This window comes from Vanacampus margaritifer, chromosome 15 (genome assembly GCF_051991255.1).
Source record: "Vanacampus margaritifer isolate UIUO_Vmar chromosome 15, RoL_Vmar_1.0, whole genome shotgun sequence".
NCBI lineage: Eukaryota > Metazoa > Chordata > Actinopteri > Syngnathiformes > Syngnathidae > Vanacampus > Vanacampus margaritifer.
Genome location: NC_135446.1, coordinates 18,790,968 through 18,813,714, shown reverse-complemented (window position 1 = coordinate 18,813,714; position 22,747 = coordinate 18,790,968). Strand labels below are relative to the sequence as shown.

The following is a 22,747-nucleotide window of genomic DNA, read 5'->3' as shown; positions in this document are numbered from 1 at the left end:
ATAGAGACTATAATAAAAATGCATGGCCTTTAATACGTGATAACGAATGGCAATAAAACAACGTTAATGGTCATAAACTTAAAAATACATGATTTAAAAAGTACTTTAATTAAAATAATGGTCATAGAAGGTATATACTAACTGTAACCTCACTGATCAGCAGTTTGATTAAAAATGAACATATTTCATCATAACACATCAAAAATTACAATTAATGTATAGGACTGCGTGGAATAAAGTGCATTCTAAAATGGCTCCAGTGCACTAGTTCGCTCTCTAAATTATTATTATGATTCAAGTGCACACAGCATGAATTCATTATTTTCTAAAACATCAACTTTCCTTAAATTAGCTTATAAAACAACACCGACAGTAATAATTTCTTTTGATTTGACAAACATCCAACAATAATCACTAAAAGGATTCCAATTACAAAGTACCAACTACCATCAAGACAAATCCACTTGTTTTGTGTTCAGATGCTGTTGCGGAGATGCTGGAGGAAGACCACAGGGTGATGCTTCTCAAATTGCTTGAGGCGCCTCCTCTTCTCCCTGCCGCTCATGGAAGATGAATCTACGTGGAGGAGGAGGCACTTGAGGCTCTCGTGCGTGGCATCGTCACGCCGCTTCCGGTATTCCTGTGGCGTCACCTGCTCGCAGAAGGCGAACGCTGAAGCGAGGGGACAAACCGTCAGCGTCAACAATCGCACTGGTGTAGCCTACCTAATCAAATCTAATGAAATCTTACTTGTGATGGAGTCCACATCTTTGCCCTCCTGCAAGGTCCTCAGCGTCTTGTGCACAGCTTGAATGAGGGATGTAGGAGTCTACAAGCATGGGGGGGGGGGGGTCACTTTTAAATATTACTTTTACAAACATAAGAATCAGAAATTACCTTAAAGAGGTCTGAGTGGTTATCCATGAGAAACAGCACCAAGGTCTCACTCTGTGCTCGCGTCAGTTCGCTATTGTGGACGACGGCCTTCTGAAAAGCACGGCAGACCACAGCGCGGTTGTCCGTCTGCAAGCAAAAGATACCCGTGAGTGCTGGAATTGCGCTACTGTGTATGTTTTTGTGTGCAGGAGGCTACTTGTTTTTGGAGGCGGCAGGCGTGAGGGCAGGCCGCGGCCGCCATAAAGGCCAAAAGACGCCGGAGCTCATCCCGTGCACTTGCCTGCAGCAGGTGCAGGCACAGCTGTGAGGCTCGAATGGCGTGGTGCAACTTTGCGACTCCTGCAAGGAAACCAGTCAAAATGTGAAATGCATTTATTAATATATAAAATTATATTTTGTAGTAGTTTTTTATTGTTATTTTTTATTGTAATTTATAAAAGTAGATTCTAATTTTTAAATTTAGTTTACTTTTTTAATACATTTTTTAATGCTTATTTTATTTAATTTTTTTTCAAAATATTTTTTTAAACTACGCCCCCCCCCCCCACATATTTAAATATTTTTTTCAGTTTAAAATTTTGTTAAATATACAAAAAGAAGCATTACATTATACATGTTATTTATTATTAGTGGCTCTCGAGGACCGAACCTATATTTAAAAAAAATAAAAAATAAAAAATCAGTGGTTGGTGTTTGCGTTTACCAAGCAGCTTGAGAATGGCAACGTGCACTTCCAGGTAGCGTCCCGAGAGCAGAGGCCCCTTCTCCCGCCCGTCGTAGTGTTTGGCGATGGCATCAAAGAGGAGCCGCTTTGCCCGCTCCGACGGCTCGGCGTCATCCTGTTGCCGCAGGTGCTCACAGGCGGCCACGATCAGCTGGTCTGGGAGGAGCTCCAGGCAGTCGTCGGCGGCTGACAGCCACTCGTCCCACCTGAGGTCAAGGAGTCAGTACGTTTAAAGTGCTTGGAAAGAGAAGACGTGTGAGACGAACTCACTGCGGGAAGTTGAGGATGTCTGGCAGCTCTCTCTCCAGGCACGTGTTGGGGATCACCAGGTCCTGCAGAGGTGCCCTCCCGGCTCGAGTGCGACTCCTGGCAGGAGACGCCAGGATGTTGTCCAGCACGGGAAGCTCGATCGTCTGCAGCAGCTGCAGCAATGCTTGCTGCTTCCACACTTCCTCCACCACTATGAAGCCACAGTAGAGCCACTCACTTCACTTCAAAAAGACAAACTGACTCTTGGAACTGACCTGTTTGTGGCAGGAAAGAGGATGTGGGCGGAGGCGGGGACGGCCGCAGGTTGATGGACCTTAAGAGCCTCTCTACCTTCCTATCAGGTGGTCCAACAGCAAGAGGATTGGAGATTGTATACACGTCGTCCAACCTGCATTAAAAAAAACTAATTTGAGCATCACTGATATGGCAGACTAAAAATTGCCTTTAAAATCCACCTGGACCGCTTGTTCTTCTTCATCTCCACTTCCTCAGTATCACTGTTGCGATCCTGCTCCTTGCGCTCTATGAAGCGGTACAGGCTTCCGCCGCCATCCTCAAACGTCACCTCCTTGTCTCGGCGAAAGAGCTTGGCACCCACCGGCTCAAACACCCTGGCCTCCATCAAGGCCTGGCAGAGCCGGGTGGCCGTGATGCGCGACACCTCACCACCCCCGGCACGAAAGGCGGCGTTCTGCATCAGGTAGCTCAGCACGGCATCCACCGCATCAGAACCTGCGAAGCTGTTGATGTGGACGCGCAGGTGCCTACGGTGATGGCGCACCTCTACTTGGGTGCGCATGGCGTGGATGATGTTGTGCCACAGCTGTGTGGCGCCAAAGGGACCAGAGATACATGCTAACACAGATACAAAGTGCAAATTGAGAGGTACAGGTGTTAGACAAATAATATAAAAGGTGTACAGTACATATTTCAATATGCATAAAATTTGATAGTACTTAATGTACAGGATAACATTATTGTACAGTAAAGTACTTATCTGCATTTCAAATGGAGGTACCACTCATAAAAAAAGAAAAGATTTTTAATCATCTGACCTTGAAAAAACCCACAATCTAGTTTGTAGTTACATCAACTTTACATTCAAGTTAAGCTGAATGTATCTCTATTCGGTCCTATATAATGAGACTAAAAATACATATTTTCTCCGTCTATATTGTACAATAATCAAATACGAATTCGCCGTATTGTTTTTTGACACTTGCCAAGTTGCCCTCATAGATAAGAACGTATCTCAGTTACGGCTTGAATATAAATAAATATCATGTAATAATACAATATTTTTTTAATCAAAACCTTACCACGATAGTGCAAATTGTCACGAAAACTTCGCGTTTGGCTATTAAGCCGTCGAAATCGCGGAGTTAAATCAACCGCCATTGGTCAAACATGTGACGTCATTGCATTTCTTCCTCGTCATTATCTAAAATGGTCGACGTGTGTAAAGCACACTGCTGCCACTTTCAGGCAATGCCACGCACTGCAACGTATTAACAAGTTAATGTAGTGTGTGTGGGTGTTTAAGTTTTAGACATGATACCTCCATAAAAATAAGCTTAAAAACAAAATATTGTTATTGTACTGGCTTTGAATATTCGCCAAAATTATTACATATATAACACGGTCACCGTGTTCATTCTCTTCTGCATGGTTCGTTTCACAATCAACATAAGAACTTTTAAAAGAGTAACTAAAGAAATTAAAATTAGCATAACTTCACGAAACATCGTGGTTTGTACTGACTGCGTGAGATATGCAGTTATCTCCCTGCTTGATGTTAGTCGTTGAAACTTATAAAACGGAATAAGATACTCAGTCATTTTATTAATACAAATGAAGCAAAAATTGCTCAAGTCGACGTGCCAAAAACGGAAGTTACGTAACAGAAACCGCGACATGCTACGGCATTGACGGAAGTGACGTAGGGTTGCTTCAACACATGCTGCAGCCGCAAAATGCGTTAGCTAGCCCTTTCTGAAATTTGAAACACCTTCTGAAATACATTATTGGATTATAGCGATTCTTGAATGTTTGTGTCGCCATCCTTCTAAAAATGCTATTAAAAGCGGTGGACGGGGATGAAACGACTGTTTTTCAAGAGGTTGCCGGTAAGAATTGAATGACTGAATGAGGCCACAGGGAGATAGCCCGCTAAGCTACAGTTATAAGAGTTTGTTAGCATGCTTGTTAGCAATACGTTTGAAAACAGACAGCAAACATTCAGGTGTAGCCAAAGAAAATAGCTGTATTTATGGATGCGTGTCTTTGTATATATTTCAACGCCAGTGGTGCTAATTTAGCCAAATATTGTGACTGTTGCATAACAGCAGCCCAATAGCTGCAGTGATTTTTATATGTGACAGGTATTATGTTATTATGTAGGTACTATGTTAATAAGTTATCTTGCTTTTGCTCCCCTCTGTTAGCCTCTGTGCAGGTTCAGGTGGAGCCAGTGGGCCGCTGGTTCGAAGCCTTTGTGAGGAGGAGAAACAGAAATGTTTCGACCTCCTTTCAGGAGTTAGAAGAGGAGTCGTCGTCCTCTGAGGAGTCTGATGATGAGGACTTTAAGTTGGAAGAGCATCCGATGCTCCGAACGCTCGATCCAAAGGACTGGAAGGCATGTAAAAAAAAAAAAAGTTGAATACTGTTAACTGGCTGCAGTTAGTCTAGATTGATGGATACTCAGTAAATTATTAGGAATAATTTCACATCGTATGCCAGCATTCATACATAAAAATGCATTTCATACAGATACAAGCGCTTAATACTTTTCCATTTGTGTACTTGCACATTTGTCTGCTTATAATTTGCTTAAGTGTTTTGTTACTTCTTGTTAGAATCAAGATCACTATGCCGTCCTCGGGCTGCCACACTTGAGATACAAAGCCACTCAGAAACAGATCAAAGCTGCCCGTAAGTATGCTTCCTGTTCTCAGGTGTGCCCTTTTCACACTGCATGGTACCTACGGCTGTTGTTCTTCAGTTTTTTGTATGCGCACAGTCACTCATTTTGGTGGAGTGGTGATTTCTGCCATCAATCTGTCAACACAATGGGATTATTATTCACTTTCATCGCTTTTATTTGTTAGCATGTCTCACTAATGCGTTGGATGCAGCATGGTTATTCCCGCATTATTGTAAAAAGTTCCTCGGGTCACGTCCGTGATTGTTTCTCAACAGACAAATCCATCGTGTTGAAGCACCACCCTGACAAAAGGAAAGCTGCGGGGGAGCAGATTTCAGAAGGCGACAATGACTATTTCACGTGTATAACGAAAGGTGCATTGCGTCGTAACTAGTTTTTATTGATCCGGGGCTCTCTACTTATGTCCCTCTATTGTTGTTTTTGACCAACAGCTATAGAAGCTCTGTCAGATCCCGTGAAAAGACGAGCCTTTGACAGTGTCGATCCCACGTTTGACAACGGTGTACCTTCCAAGAGCGAAGGCAAAGAAAACTTCTTCCAGGTGTTTCCTTCTGTTTTTGAGAGGAATTCCCGATGGTCGATCAAAAAGCACGTGCCCAACCTTGGAACCGTGAAGTCTTCTTTCGAAGAAGTGGATAACTTCTACTCATTTTGGTATGTGGTATGAATTTCATCGTTTGGTGTCAGGAGTACCAGCGGTGTGCCCACAATGTGTTCAGTGGTCAAATTTGGTTTTCATTTAAGATTCCAGGTACCACCATTTGAACTTATTTCTGTTGTCGCAGGTACAATTTTGATTCATGGAGGGAATTCTCATACTTGGATGAAGAGGAGAAGGAAAAGGCTGAGTGGTAGAACTTCTTAGCACTTAAAAAACAATTCTTTGGCCTGTATGTCACCCCCCATCAGTGTCTGACTAGCCGTTCATATTTCCCCCCCCTGTAGTCGAGATGAAAGGAGATGGATCGAAAAGCAGAATCGAGCTTCCAGAGCTCAGAGGAAGAAGGAGGAGATGATCAGAATACGAACACTAGTTGGTACAGAGACCGCAGATGTCACAAAAAGTTGCAGTAAACAACAACGCATGCGGTTGAGGAATCTTTAACACGTTCCATTTGTCCCAATATAGATACCGCGTACAGTTGCGATCCTAGGATAAAGAAGTTCAAAGAAGAGGAAAAAGCCAGGAAAGAGTCTGAGAAGAAGGCAAAAGTTGAAGCCAAGAAGAAAGAGCAGGAAGAAAAGGATCGAGTAAGTCCCAACGGGCAGAGTTCAAGCAACGTTCCAGTTTGCGATATCACGTGCGGCATTATCGTTTTGTTTTCAGGCCCGACTGGCTGAGATGGAGGCGGCTCGTTTGGCTAAAGAGAAAGAAGACGAAGAAGCCAAGCAAGCGGCTCAGGTAGCCAAAAAAGAAAAGGACATCCAGAAGAAAGCCATTAAGAAGGAGAGGCAGAAGCTCAGGACAAACTGCAAGGTTTGAATTCATTGAACTATTTGCTTTGAGTTCTGTCGGGTCTAATAACGGGTCGATTTCACACGCCACAGAACTGGAATTACTTTGCTGACGGTGAGACCGAAAACGTGAAGATGATGGAGGAGGTGGAGAAGCTCTGTGATAGGCTAGAACTCACAAGGTAAAATAAACCAGACAATGGTAACCAATGTGCTATAAAAAAAATTTTTTTGTTAATGTCTAGAGTTTTCACACTGCACTTATTTTTCATGGTGGCACCCACTGGCTCTGTGTATTATCATCTTTGTGCCTACACTTCCTTTTATGAAAACAAGCCGGATAAGAATCATACCATACTGTCATGGAAACTTTTTGAGATTTCGTTTCATCTAACAGAAGTTTTTGTGTTCACTTCCAGCCTGCAGTCCCTCAACGAAATACTGGCCTGTGCTTCAAAGGAGGACAGCAAAGTCGCAGTAGAGAAGCAGGTAAAAAAAAAGAAAAAAAAGTGGATAAAACAAAGCAAAACCATTGCTATTATTTTAAACCCATCTGTACCTATGTGCCTTTCCTCTCAGGTGCGGGAGGTGAACCTGCAGCTTCAGAAGGAGAGGGATGCCGAGGTCCAGGCAATGCAGGCCTCTCGGAGCGCGGAGCAGGCCAGCGGAGGAGGAGGGGGAGGGGGCGGCGGGAAAGGCTGGAACGAGGAAGACCTTCAGCTGCTCATCAAGGCCGTCAACCTCTTTCCTGCTGGAACCAACGCTAGGTAATTTCTCAGCCTAGTATTCACTCCTAAACTGCTATCATCTTAATTGAAAACGGCATGTGTTCGGGTTTTACTCTATTTTAATTTACCAAAATATTTCTTCTAAAATTGAAAAAAAAAAATCTTACAGTGTCTCTTTTTAATCAATTATTTTTCTATGTGCATAACATGTGTGTCTAAAAAAATTGTATTTGTTTTTTTTCAGATGGGAAGTTATTGCCAACTATATGAATTTACACTCAACTAGTGGCATGAAGAGGACAGCCAAAGACGTCATCAACAAAGCAAAGAGTTTACAGCGGCTTGGTAAATATTTACACACTTGAATTTGGTATTCAGTAAGCCTGACATTATTTAACCTTTGGTGCACTTAAAGAAACACTTGACTCATTGAGCCATTTCTAGCAGTAAAAAGTTAACATTTTGTCCAGAATTAATTTGCTTACCAATACTTTGTTTTTTATGTACAATTAATAGCTTTAAAAACTAATTGTTCCACTTGCTGGCGACTGGCAATGACGAGGAAGTAGATAACGACCAATCATGGCTCACCTGTTTTCTGGGTTTGGTCAGCAAATTGAGCCATGATTGGTCGTTACCTACTTCCTCAGCACAGGTGATGTCATCTACAGTCAACAGCAAGTGGAACAATTACATTTTAAAGGTATTAATTGTTCATGAAAAATGATGAAGTTCTCACATTAATTATAGACAAATTCTTCTCTCTTTACTGTTGAAAATGGCCTAATGAGTCAAGTCCGCCCCTTAAAACTTTAGTCCAGTTATATCGACTTTTTAGGCTAACAAGATCCATATTCAACCTTAAACAAAGATATGCCAATGCAATCCTAAAACAAAAGATTGGTTAGACTTACCTTTTTAGATGACTTCAGTTTCTGTGCCAATTTCTTCACATTTTCTGCATTTAGGTATGTGCGCAACTTTGTCAAATCAAAATGCTTAATAATCACAAAACAAAAACTTTTGTCATAAATAATACAAAAGTAGCCCGCAAGTCTTTCATCAAACTTTTCAACTGGACTGACTGCCTGCTGGCTTCAACGTATTCAAATTTTTGGCCACTAGGTGGCACAATTGCTCATTAGCAAACTATTGGCTTCCTTTCTCTCTATCGGTTGCTTTTTCGTCCTCCATTGAGTTGCTGTCGTCTCTTCAGATCCATTACAGAAAGACGACATCAACAGAAAAGCCTTTGAGAAATTCAAGAAGGAACATAATTCTGTGCCACCCACCGTTGACAACGCCGTGCCATCAGAGAGGTTTGAAGGTGAGTGCTGTGTGTCAAGTGGAACCGCCCAAGTTAAACACAATAAGTGGGAATCGGAATCGTTTGCCTTTCAAAAGCCAAAGTTCCCTCGAAAAGCTTTGTTAAGCATAAAAGCAGCGTTTCCATTTAACGATGGGTTTTAACTGTATATTCTGTGGAATTCAGATGAGATTCCACTGGTTTAGTCTTAATTGTGTTAAGCCGCAGGCGGTGATGGAATCGCAGCCCCCTGGACTACCGAGGAACAAAAACTTCTCGAGCAGGCCCTCAAGACATATCCTGTCAGCACACCTGAACGGTGGGACAAGATAGCCGCTTCCGTCCCCGGACGAAACAAGAAAGACTGTATGAAGAGATACAAGGTGAGATCAAGCGACGGCCGACGCTGTAATTACCACAAAGTGGTCGTGCATTTGCTCCAATGGTTTTTGTTGTACATTGAATATGACATTTTGCGTTTCCCTGATAGGAACTGGTGGAGATGGTTAAAGCCAAGAAAGCTGCACAAGAGCAATTAGCAAACAAGAGTAAAAAATGACAACACAACGACAGTAGTATCATCATCATCATCGTTATTATTATTATTATTACAATAGTATTGTGTTGGGCTTTGTTTTATACGAAAACAATTAAAAGGACATTGAAAAAAATATTTAAATACCGTGATGCCTTTTTTTTTATTATACATTTGAATGTGACTGCTTAGTTCCTTATCCAGAACATTCCACTGCGGATCTGGTTGTAGTCCGGGAGCTGTTCAATTGGACCTGAAAGAAGGTGAATTGGATTCAAAAGCCAAGAACACATTCTCACTACGAGTGATTCCAAATGTCGCGCCCCCGCTCCAATTCGGAATTTTCATAATAATACTCCATATACATTTTCAAAGCTCACGATAAATACGCAACATACCGACAGCTGCGATGGCAGGAGCTTTGTCGAATATGTATTTGGTGCACACGTCCTTGATGGTGGCAGCGTCGATAGCCTATTGAATGAGACATCACAAAAATGGGCCAATATGGCTGTCGGTTCCAGGGAATGTCAAATGTGTGGAATTGATTTTGACAGAAATCCACTCACATCAATTCGGGTCTCAAGCTCGTGCAAAGGAATCCTGCGACTGTAGCACAACATTTGCCTGCCGATGTCCTCGCAGATCGGCGTGGATCCTAAGAAGTGGAATCAATAAAATAAGGCTCAGGATGTCTTGGGATTCGAACCAGAAGCCGCATTACCATCGAGATGCAGTAACATGTTGGTCTTGAGAAGATTCTTGGCCCGTGCCACCTCGCCTTCAGTTATGTTGGTACAAAGTGACATCCTGAGAGGATTACAGGAAAAAAAAAAAAAAAGTGTCTCATAACGATACTGGCATGTCGTTTTGCTCGACTCTTCCAAACAAGCTCACCATTCTTTCTGCGTGAAGTGCATCATGTCGTCGATGGTGCCGGGCTCACACACCATGTAGAGTCCCCACAAGCCTGTGTCAGTGTAGCAAGTATTGAAGGACTGGAAGCTGTGGCACAAGTTCCCCTGACACGCCATCTGGGCCAGCTTACTTGACAGATTCTGAGGGATGTCCAACATACTACTGTTTTTGTCATTTTAAAACCATGATGCTTGAAAAAAAATTTTAATCGCAAGTCTCAGTTTTATACTTGTGAGTGCTTCTTCATTCCTCCCCGATTTGAAACGATCAAAATTGTCGAGCGTAAATGCTTCAGGAAAAATACTTACAACTCCGCCGCCAAATGAGCGGTCCCAGTTCCCAATGAGCGTGTTGGCCACCATAAGGGGGATGGTGTCGGGGTGGGGCCATCCCACAGCCTCCACAGCGATGGCAATATGAGCTAGCGGCATCTTATCGTCACGCACGCGGATCTGAAAAGTCACGGTTCATTCGCCCCCCGAAGTCTTGAGTATCGGATTTAAGTTTTACAATGAGGTGTTAAATGACAGCTGTACCTCACTTCCTGTGAAGGGGCAGGCAGGCGGTGCCGGGGCGTCGCTGTCATACCTGCCAAGAAGCTTTCCAAAGTGATACTTTGCCAGGTCAATGAGCTCATTGTGGGAAACTCCTGTTTTTGAGCATCCAAAGAACACAAATCAATCATGTTAATGTCACAAACTGATATTTTACAGATTATTCGTCTACTCTATCTTCACTGGCTTCAAAATGGACAACTGACTAGAGTTGATTGGATTCATTTATTAACTCATTCACTGCCATTGACGTCAAAAATTCATTTAAACTATTTCTACTAGTTTAACATTTTTTTCCCACTTTTGCTAACAAGAGTATGAAAACCTAGGGGAAAAAATATTGTAAATTTAGAACAGATATAACATTTGTGATTAATCGTTAGTTAACTAGTGAAGTCATGTGATTAATTACAATTAAAAATTTTAATCGACTGACGGGCCTAATTTAAAAAAATAAATAATCATAATTATAATCATAATCGCATGATAATTTTATATCTGTTATAAATATACAATAAAAAAATCTAGGTTTTCATAAAAAATGAAATGAAATAAAAAAAAATGTTAAACTAATAGAAATAGCTCACATGGATTTTTGACGTCTATAGTCGTCAATGGCAGTGAATGAGTTAATACACTGATCACATGAGCCAAGTAGTTCTCACCTCCAGCAGCAGCCAGTACTATTCTCGGACCTTTGTAGTGGGTGGTAATGTACTCAACCAGATCGCCTCTATTTATCGTCCTACAATGAAACAGTTGTGAAACTCATATGATGACAGCTAAGAAAGACTTTGTGTTTTGATACAATGTCAAAATTCTGTACTTTATATTCTCAGTTGGGCCCAGGATGGTCCTGCCCAGCGCTGTGGACTGGTACGCGGTAGCGTGGAGGTAATCGAAGACCACTTCCTGCAAATTGGTCTCCACTTCCTGCATCTCCCGCAGGATCACGCCACGTTCCCTCTCGATCTCCGCTTCACCTAACGTGCTGTTCTGTATGATGTCAGCCAGGATCTCCACAGCTTTTTCAAAAACATGCAATGAATGAAATAGTATTTTTTATGATTTAAATTGAGTTTCGGCACAGGACCCGTCATACCTCGTGGAAGATCCTTTGAGAAGGCCTTGGCATAGTACACGGTCTGCTCCCGGGATGTGTACGCATTTAGGTGTGCACCCATGTTTTCAATTTCTAACTCCAGGTCGAGCTGGGACCTCTTTCTGGTGCCCTGTCACAGAAACAGGACAAGTTGTTAATATAAAAAAAAATAACATCACAGGCCTTCATATTTCTATATTGGTTCGGGGTCAGTTGAATCAAGGTTCCACTGAATTTAGGGCGACTTTCTTACTTTAAATGCCATGTGCTCCAGAAAATGGGCTGTGCCGTTATTTCTTTCGTTCTCATAACGACTGCCAGCGTCAATCCACAGGCCAACCTGAAAGACATTATGTTGTATTTTCAACAGCTGTCAACAGTTAAGTGTGTGCCAGGGTAACTTTAAAACTTACTGTACACGTGGACAGCCCGGAGTCTTCAGAAGCCACACGGAGTCCATTTTCCAAAGTGGTCACCTTAGTTTCAGGGACATTTAAAGCTACTTGATGCGCAGCCTGTGTGGTCAAGAGTCTGCGTGGCCCAGCAGTGAACTACGAAAACACAAGACAATAGCATGACGACATAAATATTCTACGTGACTACGACAACATTATTGCAAATGTTTGAGCCAAATATCATAATTTAAATGCGCTTGTGTTTATGAAACCACGCACGGACACTAACGTCAACTTAGCAAAATGAGTTGATACAACTCTCGAACATGTTTCAGTACAACTACACGTCCGGTAACACATTGTCCTTACTCTGTTGAGATTATTTTTCCCCAGTAAAGATCTGCGAAGTAAACATTGCCCCGCGGACGCGAGGAGACGTAAGGAGACCGCCATATTGTTATGTCAGACAGAGCCAGCGGAAACTAATACGTCACATCCGGTAAACGATTTTCTCCTTTCCTTGAGTGTTTTTGTTTCATGCTTTTCAACAAAATATTAAACGTGAATTCTGCGATATTCCTTGCGTTGTTGGAAATTTGTGTCAGAATTAAAAGTAGTTTAAACTCTCGTTTTAAATTGGAGGAAAATTTTAAAGCATTTATTTCGAAAGGGACTGACAGGAAAGCCGGTGAAAGTGATGCTGAAAGAGCGCAACGATTGCAGTTTATTTTGAAACGGTCTGACAGGAAGACGGACGGAAGTGAGGCTTTAGCATAGCGCCAATTTTCCTTAGATCGTACTGTCATGTCACGATAGTTGACATTAGTTTAGCGGCTAAACTACTCTGACATACAGTTGAATACAGATTCGCGCGTCTACGTATTGGTTGTGAGCAACTATTTGCAGGTAATTAATTGGTTTATATTAATTCATTGATAGAAACAAATACCGAGTATTGTGCTTTTGTTGTTTATGAATAGAAAGTGCCACCGCATGTAGTTAACTGCTTTTTGCTTTTAGATATGGACGGCGATCTGGAAGATGGAGAGATTTCCGGCTCTGGTTCAGATTCTGAGATGAAAACCGCCACAGCAGCGGCACCAGCCCGACCCTCGCAACATGCAGCCTTTAGCGGCCATTCCTTTCAAAACAGAGTTAGCAGCTCTTTGCCACCTGCAATTGCCTACAGAAACTCCGGTAAGACGGCGGAGTCCAGTGACAGCGACCCGGACTCGTCTGATGAGGAATGTGTCGCTTGGCGCCACAAACGTCAAAAAGTATCCAACATTCGCCAACCACCTGCAGTCGTTGCTCGGCCGGCACCGAACCGCGACGCATGCGCACTGCGAGGCCGCAAGGTGAACAACATTTGGGGCTCCGTGGTACAAGAGCAGTGCCAGGATGCAATAGCTGCAGAACTGTGCGTCTTTGGGATGGAGGGTGAGGTTTGCATGTCTGACAGAAACGTGGAGACCTACAACTACGTCCTGGCTCATAAGATCATGGAGAAGGAGCGGCAGACGGAGAAACAGCAACAAAATGAAGGGGAAGTGAAAATGCTGGATGACCAGCTGGATGACTACATGAAAGGTCAGGGGTCAGAAGAGAGAGCCGGCGGTGACATGAAGAGGAAAAGGCCAGTGAAAGAGAGACTGGGTCCTTTAGCTGAGATGGACATTAAAGGCCGCTATGAGATCACCGAAGATGACCCTGATGATAAAGTCGTGGATGAGATCGCGTACAGGCTGCAAGAGCCCAAAAAAGACCTCATAGAACGCGTGGTGAGAGTTGTCGGGTCAAAAAAAGCCATCGAACTGCTGGGCGAGACGGCCACACTGGAGGAAAATGGCGGCGTCTACACCATGGACGGCAGCAGGCGCCGCACGCCCGGCGGGGTGTACCTCAACCTTTTAAAGAACATGCCCAGCGTCTCCCGGGCCCAGATAAGAGAGATCTTCTTTGACGAGAGTCTGAAAGAACAGAAGAGCAAGAAGGCGGCCCAGAAGAGGAGGCGGCACTTGGTGGCGAAGAAGATGAAGCAGGCCATCGGCACGCTCAACCTGCAGGAGCACGACGATGTCTCCAGGGAGACTTTTGCCAGCGACACCAACGAGGCCTTGGAGTCGCTGGAAGAGGCCGCCAAGGAGGAAGAGGAGGGCCAGGAGGAAGAAGAGCACGCCGTGGGTACGGAGGAGACGCCGGTGGTGTACAGCTCAGGAGACTTGGAGGTCTTTTGAGAGTTGCCTGACAAAATCAATTTACCAAAGCATTGATCCGTCCTGCCGGAAATAGTCGCATTCATGGTTTGGACGGCGAATCACTGTACAACTAATATCGACTGATATATTAAGCGTACTTTTTTTTTTTATTTTTTTTTTTATCTACACAAATGTTAGCTTTGATCTTTATTACTTATTAGCACATTGACACTGTAGGACCTCCAAAGGTTTTGTTGATATCTTTGAGACCTGATTTGTTTAATTTGAAATTATGTCTGGAAGTTGTTTGTGTAACTAAATATCCAAAAAGTAAAGGCAAGAAAAAAAGGACAATTGTAATGTTTGCCCTCAAGATGGCATTAGCAGCACTCCTCTGCAATTTACATTACAGTACTTAAAGATGTTCGCCATGTATAAAAATAAAGCAAATAAAATCCATGCTCATTTATTTTTCATAAACAGCTTTCAAGTGTATTCTAAATGTATTGATTTTGGTGTTGGTGTATGGAATTATAGTTTATTACACTATACTTGGTGACCTTTAAAAAAAATCTTGCACTTGACAAACAAAAGCAAATACTAAAACTAATAACTAAAAGCATTTTTGGGGGAAAAAAGGCTAACAAACCCGATGTAAAAACTCAAACTGAACAACAAAACAAAAACAGCTATAATGAAAATCAAATCTTAAAAATAAAATAGTCAAGTCAAATAACAGGCAAATTGTACTTGCTTCAAGCTGTTTGTCAATTTAATTTTATTGTGAAAACTGTCAAAACATTCGAGTCATGTGTTCATCTGATGAAAGTGCTTGCCTAATGTTAACATAGAATATGAAACATCATAGACAGGCTAATGAAAATTAGCATAGATGTTAAGGCACCAGATCCATAACATATTTGCGATGTCGACAGTGATCAGCAAATTAGTTTTTGGTTACCTTCCTACTGTATTGACAACAGCAACAAAATGAAAGGACAGAAAAACTAAAAAATGCATCAAATGCCAGAAAATTGAGAAAATATGACTTAATTAAAGGGATACTTGACTCCTTTTCAACAGTAAGAAGATAACAGTTTGTCTATAACTAATGTGAGCACTTCATTATTTTTTATGAACAATTAATAGCTTTAAAAACGAATTTTTCCAATTTCTGTTGACCAAAGATGACGTCACAAACAGGTAACGACCAATCATGGCTCAGTTTGCTGATCAAACCCAGAAAACAGGTGAACCGTGATTGGTCGTTACTTACCGCCTCAGCACAGGTGATGTCATCTTCAGTCGACAGCAAGTGGGATTTTTTTTCAACTCATTCACTGCCATAAATTCATTTTAACTATTTTTTTTAGTTTAACATTTTGTTCCCCACTTTTATTAACAAGAGTATGAAAACCTAGATTTTTTTTATTGTACGTTAATTAGAACAGATATTAAATTTGTGATATATTCATGTGTTAACTAGTGAAGTCATGCGATTAATTACGATCAAAAAAAATTTATCGCTTCATGCCCCGAATTTTTAATTTAAAAAAAAAAAAAAAATTTATGGAAGTGAATGAGTTAACAAAACACATTACATGTTTAGTTTCAGGTTAATTTGATAAACTGCTACATAAGAGCTTAGTGTTAAAGGTTATACGGTGAACAGTTGCAGATTTGTCAAGATTTTGGGGTGGCCAACAAAACTATAGTGAGAGAAACTTTTGCTTCTTAAGTTAAATGATCTTTATTCACAATACTTTTAAGATAAATTATTCTACACCTAAATAATTGTACTAATTTGTATCGTAGCATTAAAACAATTAGTAGTAGCACCTATTTTTCAAAATGCTCCCCTGTGGGCCGTGTCAATGGATGACAGGCCGCAAATGGCCCCCAGGCTGTAGTTTGGATACCACTTAACTAATGCATCCTTAACTCCTTTCCTCTCCAGATCTCCTCCCCCTGGCACGCATTTTTGCATCCCTTCCTTTACATTTAACAAAAATATATAAACTATTTGTCTCCCCTCCTTTGGTAACTAAGACTGTTTCATAAATCACTTCTTCTTTGTTCTTAATCAAAATTGTTTGCAACCATTTACTGTGCATTTCATAATGACAAAAAAACATTAAAAAAAAATGTATTTCGCCACGTTTGGCACATGACTGTTCTTCAACATGGCTAATATTACCCGTGAACACCGGCCCTTTAAGAAAACAGAGTCACGTGACGTGTCATATGCCCCGGAAGTAGAGGATTGAGCGTGCTGTGTTGATGTGTTTACGTGCCACAAGCGGGCTACTCGAAAACACGCTGATCGCTCAATTTACGTAGGAGTTTTTTCCCCCTATTGTTTTCCCCCCAACAAACGTGTCATTTTGGTATGTACTTATCGCCAGTGTTTTGCTAACTTGTGCAATTCGTGAGAACTATTGTGTAATTAGTCTGTTCCGTCCCGGGAGCTGTCTTTTGTGTCAAGTATGAAGCGTCTGTTATTAATAGCTTCGTAATATCTCTTCGGCCAAAAAGATTATTATCTACAGTTTATGTCCGTTGTTTTCTGCTGCGGTTTATTTGTGGTGATTACATTACAATGAAGCAGGACGGTAATGTTGCCAGTGTGCCCGCATGCTTTATATCAAACCATGAGGGGTTTCTTGGAAACATTAAAAAGTTCATCCGAGACTTTGTGGTGACTGAAATAGACATCGATGGGCGGCAGGTGACCACGCAGGCTCCTCATTGCTCGGGCAAAACCAGTGGGAGCTCTAAACAGGATCAGAACCTTCACGGTTTGGAGGACGCTGACTTGTCAGCTGACTGCAGGTTCGATTTAACCATATCGAGCCCTGACAGCTTGGACTTGAGCATGGTCTTGGGTCAAGCGGTGAGCGAACAGCTGGAACAGTTTGTGGTGAGTCTCCGAGACGAGGTGGAGGAGGGTGAAAAGTCGGGCCACAAGGAGCTCTCCCTGGGCTCCTTCACCGACAAGTACCAGCGAGCCAACGTGCACCGGGCCGTCCGACACCGCTTCCCCTTCCTCATGACCGTCACCATCCAGCCCGAGATCAGGGTGAGGGAGGACCCGGATTACAGGGAGCTTTCCCAGCTGGTCACCGAGGAGGAGGCGGAGGACTTCTTTCGGTTCATCGACGCCAAAGTGCAGGACTCGTCCTACACGTTTCACGCCGACGACAACAAGGAGCACCGCACGGCCGTGCACCACTTCCTCAACCGCCGGTTCGGGAAACTGGTGGAGACCAAGAGCTTCAACGAACAGGAGAGGACGACCATCTCGGTGCGGCTGAGGGAGCGAGGCAGACCCAAGAAGAGGAGCGCCGAGGAACGCAGGGAAGAAGACGTCTACACAGGTGGACTGACGCAGCACAATGGCTCACGTTTGTTGCTTGGTGCCTCACTTTGTTGTTTCCTTCAGCTTTCACTCTGTGTAAGGAAAACTTGGAGACTCTGGAGGCCATCAGCTACATGGCGGCAACACTCGGCGTCCTGCCGTCAGACTTCACTTACGCCGGTATCAAGGACAAGCGGGCAGTCACCTACCAATCCATGGTGGTCAAGAAGGTCTCGCCTCAACGGTAACGACACTAAATTTAAATTATACTATCTTAAATTCTATAGATTGTAGATTTTAATATCTAAAATTTCGTTTAGCATTTTTTTTTTTAATTGATTACTGCTTCTGACTCAGTTATTGTTATTATTATATTATATTATTGTTTCCAAAGTAAAAGCAGATATTTGCAAATTGTCTACTTTCATAAAAGACGACATAATTCAGAGAATAATTACTATCGAGAGCCTGATATCAGAGGATTTGGACAATCTTGTGGAAACAAAAATGGCTTCTGAAGAGTATCAAAATAGTTGTGATTAACGCTACTGAACGTGGAATATTCAATTTTGAATCGCTACTGCCACCTGCTGACGAAAAATGGAACTGCATATACCCTTCGTCACATACACAACACGCACAAGACCTCACATCCTGCAAAAAGAGCGCGGGAAATTCGAACCCGAATCCAGTCTGAAAACTATTGATCAGAGGCTTGCAGGAGTACCCATTCTAAACAGCTAAGGTGTTAATCTACTTATTAGAAGACATATCAGTCATAAATTGTCAAATAAAAAGGCTACTGTAAAGATATTTTTGGGGAAAAAGTTCCATATTTGATTAGTTATTGATTAATCACTTAATTTTGACGCGACTATATTGAAGTTTACTGTAACACTGACATACAAAAAAAAACAAAAATCCAAAATGTTAAACCAAACCATAATTTTATGCAACAAAAGTCCACTAGCTTAATGCTAACATATAATAGAAAACGCCATAGACAGGATAATGGAAATTAGCATATATGTCAATGAACTACTACTTTAACACGAAGGCACGCAAATCCGAAGCGATCATTTAAAAATCCACCAGCGATGAACCGCGATATAGCAGGGCTTCAATGTAATGTCTATCTTGTTTCAAATTTGAAAAAAAAAGTTTTCTCACCAGGTTGATGGAGAAGAAGGCGGAGTTTGAGAGGCGAGGGATGCGTCTTTCTCACATCCGCTCCGTGGCTGAGCCGCTTAAGTTGGGCCGACTGCAGGGAAACCACTTCGACCTGGTGGTTCGCAATTTGAGGTCGCACGGCACCAGGGAGGCACATTCGAGTGTCGAAACACGACATCGACTTGCTGGCTTGGTGGAGGAAGCGCTGGAGAATGTTAAGGTACGATCATTTTGACAGGAACCTTCCTCGACTTGTTCACAGTGGATGTTGTTTGTTTTGTGTAGGTGAGAGGTTTCGTTAACTACTACGGGCCGCAGAGGTTCGGAACTGGTCAAAGCGTTCAGTCTGACCTGGTTGGGCTGGCTTTACTCAAAGAAGACATGGTGAGTATTAAATACTGTCCATATATATTATTATTATTATTATTATATATTTATTTCTGTAGTCTTCCATGAAAGAAGACTGAATACATCTGCTGTAACTTTTAAATTATACAGAATTTAAATACAGAAATGTAAAAATATAACTCCAATAATTTAGCTTAAGTGAGACTATTCTAAAAAGAAAAAAACAACAACAAACCCTCCTGTCTTGCGTTCAGGTAAACGCAGTCCGTTTGTTCTTCAGTCCCGAAGACGGCGACGATCCTCCGAGCAAAGCGAAGAGACACTTCCTCCAGACTGGTGGGTCAAAACTCCGCCGCTAATCTCTCACTCAAACCGCAGAAATAAAATGTGCTTCCTAGGAAATATTTAATTACTGCCGTTTTGTTTTGTTTTGTAAATAGTACAAATTATTATTTTTTTCTCTCCAGATAATGCGAAGGAGTCCTTGGCGTTAATGCCCGCGTCCAAAGCCAGGGAGCGGCTCATGCTCCGTGCTCTGAACCGGTACGGCACCGGTCCGGAGGGTTGCGCCAAAGCCTGGCTCAGCCTGCCGCATGGCATGAGAGTCTTCTATCCGCACGCCTACTGTAGCAGGTCAGCTGCAAAAAAACGCTATTAGATTACCTTGACCTGCGCAGTGTTGTTAATCCATCTGCTTTTTATAATTCCGCAGAGTTTGGAATGAGGCGGTCGCACACAGGTTGGCTACGCTGGGTCACCACGTACGAAAGGGAGACCTGGTGTGGATGCAGGAAGCAGAGAAAACGGACGACTGCGGAGAAGGCAGGGCGGCTCAGGTAACGTGACGTGCGCAACGCGAGCCCGAAGGCACTTGGATGTCAATTTCAGTCGACAGTATTTCAAATGTGAGGAGAATTAGCTCTGAGCTGCCTGCTGCCTTTTTTCAGATCCATGTGGTGACAGAACAAGAAGAGCAACAGGGAGTCTACGCTTTCGCTCAGGTATGGCGCCGAGACCACATTTTGTACTTTTGAATTCAAATCATGTCAACTCATGTTTGCAGGTGTTGCTCCCGATGCCGGGAAACACGGTGAAGTACCCCGAAAACGCCATGGGGACGTGGTACCGGGAGAGACTAGCCAGAGACGGCCTGGACAACTGCCGCTTCCGAGTTGGCGGCCTCAAGCTGAACCTGCCGGGTTGCTACCGCCCCCTACTGGCCAACCTGTGCAACCTTAGCTACCAGCTCCAGACCAGTGAGGAAGGAGGAGGAGAGGCAACGGGAACCAGCAGCAGAAAAAGCGAAGGACACTCAAAGGCAGCAACGGAGGATGCCAAGTGCGAATCGCTCACGCTCACCTTGAACTTTGACCTGGAGTCCTCATGCTATGCCACCATCTGCCTCAGAGAGATCATGAAGTGTGATCTTTAGATGTTTGCACACTGGATGGACCTTGTGAAGGGCATCACACACTAGTTTGTACTCTTGTGGTTGTAGCTCAGTATTTTGGTTGGTATTTGTAGTTGTGGGTGTATTTTGTGGCATAAATGAGGAATATAGACATTAAAAAGATACTTCATTCATGTAACAACAAATATTGACATTTTTACAGCATATTTTTTTGCATTGGTGAAATAGTCTCGTTTGAGTCAGCGCATTCTCATACTGCTGAGTCAATGGCAAAATAATCAGACTTTCATTAGAATGACAGTGGAATAAAAAAGGACCACCAAGATCATTAAAATTTTTTATTTTTCATTATAGTTTATTTAGCTTTAAAGTAGTTATTTTTTCGAAAATGCTTAAGTTTAGTTTAATACGCCGTATATACATGCGCACACACACACACACACACACACACACATGTATATAAACATAGAGTATAAAAAAAGGCCACTAAGTATGATGTACACCAATACTAAAATAAATACATCTAAAATGAAGCACAAAAGCTCATGTATAATATTAATTACAAAAACTAACTAGAGTTAATTTTAGCTTCTTTTTTTTTTTTTTTTTTTTAAAGCATAGTTTATTTATCAATTTTTTTGTTTTTATTAATCTTAGGTTTTTTTTGTTAACTATAATAAGGTTATTATTAATCTTGGCAAACACCCAAATATATCAAAACATTTTAGTGGTGAAAAAGACAAGTAACTAATTCATAAGATGCAAATGTTATCTAACTTAAAGCAATTAGCCATGAAATGGGCAAAATATTCTATTTTATTGTTATAAATTACAGTAAAAGCATTGCGTCACTTCTCACCTGTTTGCTGGGTTTGGCCATGTGATGTTCACAAGCTGGGCACTGATGTCACTTTCAGTCAGCAGCAAATGACCGTACAAAGCAAAATGGCCGCCCCTAGAGAAGGATAAAAACAAGGTGATTCTGCTACTTAATTTGTCTTAACGTGGGTATGCATAGGACACTTTTGTAAAGAAAATCGTGTCCTTAAGCTACTTATCAAGGACATCAAATAAATTCTCAAACGGCTTTCCATATAAAATAAACTTTTTAGTTAGCCGCACAATTAGCTCTTTACCACCAGATGGCGGCAACTGACTAATGTTTGTAACAAGCTCCTCATGCGCTGCATCTTACGTTTTCTATACAGTACTCGCTTTGCAAGTCAATGATCCTATCCCAGGTGACAAGAAGCCGAAGTAGCCAACCCAGAGAACAAGCAAACTTCATCCAGGAGCCAAACTTGTTGACCGCCGCCATGATGACTCCCAGTGTGTGCTGGCACTGACGCGATCTCTCGTTCTTAAGAGAGAAAACCGCCTCCGACACGGGGCTGAAAGGTTAATGAGTCCCACCCTTAAATCTTTTTACCTTTATGAGACATTTAAAGAGACGCTCTGGCTTATAACGATGCGTGCAACTCCTGGGAGGCCGCTCTCAATCAAAACTCAGCCTCTCCTGTGACTAATTTCTGGAATTTTGATGAGTGTGTAAAGTGCTAAAAACATTTCCCTCCTCCCTGCATCCCTTACGGCTATATTTAATTCCTGCTACTGGAAGATCTTAATGGATGTTTTTGGTCCTAACATGCAGACTGTCAACTTGTAAGATAAACTGCCACATTAAATCATTAGCAGACTTTCATTTCAAATGCGATTGATATTAAAATATCACAAGAAAGAGGACAGAATAACTAAAAGGCTTCTAACATTTCCGACCTGGATGCTGGAGTCTAAATTAAGATCTTAAAAATGTTTTTGCTTGAGGAGTCAAACGAGAATCTTGGCAGATGAAATGCGTGCGTGTGTTTTAAATGTTCCGACAAGCGCTGGCTCAATAATTTGGTCGCCCCGGGTGGCGTGAAGGCGGGAAATAATCGCGCATCTCGAGCCCCTCGACAATCTCATTACACTCTTTTGGTGAACATTACTTCCAGATGTCTCGACTTTACTCGCTACTAATATAAACGCGTACAAGTAGAAGACAACAGCCAGGCCAAACATGGAGAATCTGTACTTGTACTTTGACATTCATCTTCCAACTGGAAGGTCAGAATTGCAATCTACTGTAATCAGAAAAACGGCGTCTGGCCAAGCCATTCCCATCCCGGGCCGTCCGTGGATAAATATCGGCCCACTTCCACGGTCACGCATTCACCGCTGGTCTTGGAAAAACCAGCAAAAGGAAGTTGAGGGTTATGAGAGACATTTACCATGCTTGTGAACGGATATTATCCGAACGAAAGATACTTGGCTCCGAAAGGCGGCCTTCACTTCGGAGATTTAACAAAACACATTTTTTTCAATCTGTTTTTCATGTGACCATTGACTAATAGTTCCCCGGAAAGGAACACTTCCTTAACCAATTAATAAAAGA

General features: G+C 42.3%; 5 protein-coding genes across 6 annotated transcripts; 3 read left to right on the top strand and 2 right to left on the bottom strand.

Moving 5' to 3' along the window:
• Positions 1–87: 87 nt before the first annotated feature.
• depdc4 (DEP domain containing 4) lies at positions 88–3,343 on the bottom strand. The gene is made up of 9 exons (XM_077544826.1): positions 3,211–3,343; positions 2,347–2,746; positions 2,146–2,279; positions 1,892–2,081; positions 1,601–1,827; positions 1,094–1,236; positions 898–1,023; positions 751–829; positions 88–672 (listed from the first exon to the last, which is right to left on the bottom strand). The coding sequence occupies exons 1-9, from the start codon at positions 3,287–3,289 to the stop codon at positions 476–478; spliced, it is 1,575 nt and encodes a 524-aa protein (XP_077400952.1). The 5' UTR covers positions 3,290–3,343; the 3' UTR covers positions 88–475.
• A 469-nt stretch (positions 3,344–3,812) lies between these two features.
• Positions 3,813–8,997, top strand: dnajc2 (DnaJ (Hsp40) homolog, subfamily C, member 2). 2 transcript variants are annotated; one of them, XM_077545244.1, is made up of 16 exons: positions 3,813–4,017; positions 4,336–4,526; positions 4,747–4,822; positions 5,090–5,188; positions 5,267–5,489; positions 5,621–5,686; positions 5,781–5,872; positions 5,965–6,086; positions 6,163–6,312; positions 6,384–6,472; positions 6,710–6,779; positions 6,870–7,057; positions 7,263–7,363; positions 8,235–8,345; positions 8,553–8,707; positions 8,815–8,997. In XM_077545244.1, exons 1-16 carry the CDS (start codon positions 3,963–3,965, stop codon positions 8,881–8,883), a joined length of 1,857 nt encoding a protein of 618 aa, XP_077401370.1. In that variant the 5' UTR covers positions 3,813–3,962; the 3' UTR covers positions 8,884–8,997. The 2 variants fall into 2 exon arrangements, with proteins under 2 accessions (XP_077401370.1, XP_077401369.1); XM_077545243.1 differs by having other exon boundaries at positions 8,547–8,707.
• Positions 8,901–12,325, bottom strand: pmpcb (peptidase, mitochondrial processing subunit beta). Its single transcript, XM_077545245.1, has 13 exons — positions 12,198–12,325; positions 11,847–11,984; positions 11,687–11,773; positions 11,434–11,563; positions 11,158–11,356; positions 10,997–11,076; positions 10,314–10,426; positions 10,086–10,229; positions 9,757–9,917; positions 9,584–9,669; positions 9,429–9,517; positions 9,258–9,333; positions 8,901–9,112 (listed from the first exon to the last, which is right to left on the bottom strand). The coding sequence occupies exons 1-13, from the start codon at positions 12,279–12,281 to the stop codon at positions 9,048–9,050; spliced, it is 1,452 nt and encodes a 483-aa protein (XP_077401371.1). The 5' UTR covers positions 12,282–12,325; the 3' UTR covers positions 8,901–9,047.
• A 245-nt stretch (positions 12,326–12,570) lies between these two features.
• On the top strand, positions 12,571–14,485 carry phax (phosphorylated adaptor for RNA export). The gene is made up of 2 exons (XM_077544575.1): positions 12,571–12,734; positions 12,849–14,485. The coding sequence occupies exon 2, from the start codon at positions 12,851–12,853 to the stop codon at positions 14,063–14,065; it is 1,215 nt and encodes a 404-aa protein (XP_077400701.1). The 5' UTR covers positions 12,571–12,734; positions 12,849–12,850; the 3' UTR covers positions 14,066–14,485.
• Positions 14,486–16,271: 1,786 nt separating this feature from the next.
• On the top strand, positions 16,272–20,638 carry pus7l (pseudouridine synthase 7 like). The gene is made up of 9 exons (XM_077543797.1): positions 16,272–17,403; positions 17,469–17,628; positions 18,558–18,774; positions 18,840–18,938; positions 19,157–19,238; positions 19,370–19,535; positions 19,615–19,738; positions 19,850–19,903; positions 19,966–20,638. Exons 1-9 carry the CDS (start codon positions 16,626–16,628, stop codon positions 20,332–20,334), a joined length of 2,049 nt encoding a protein of 682 aa, XP_077399923.1. The 5' UTR covers positions 16,272–16,625; the 3' UTR covers positions 20,335–20,638.
• Positions 20,639–22,747: the final 2,109 nt, after the last annotated feature.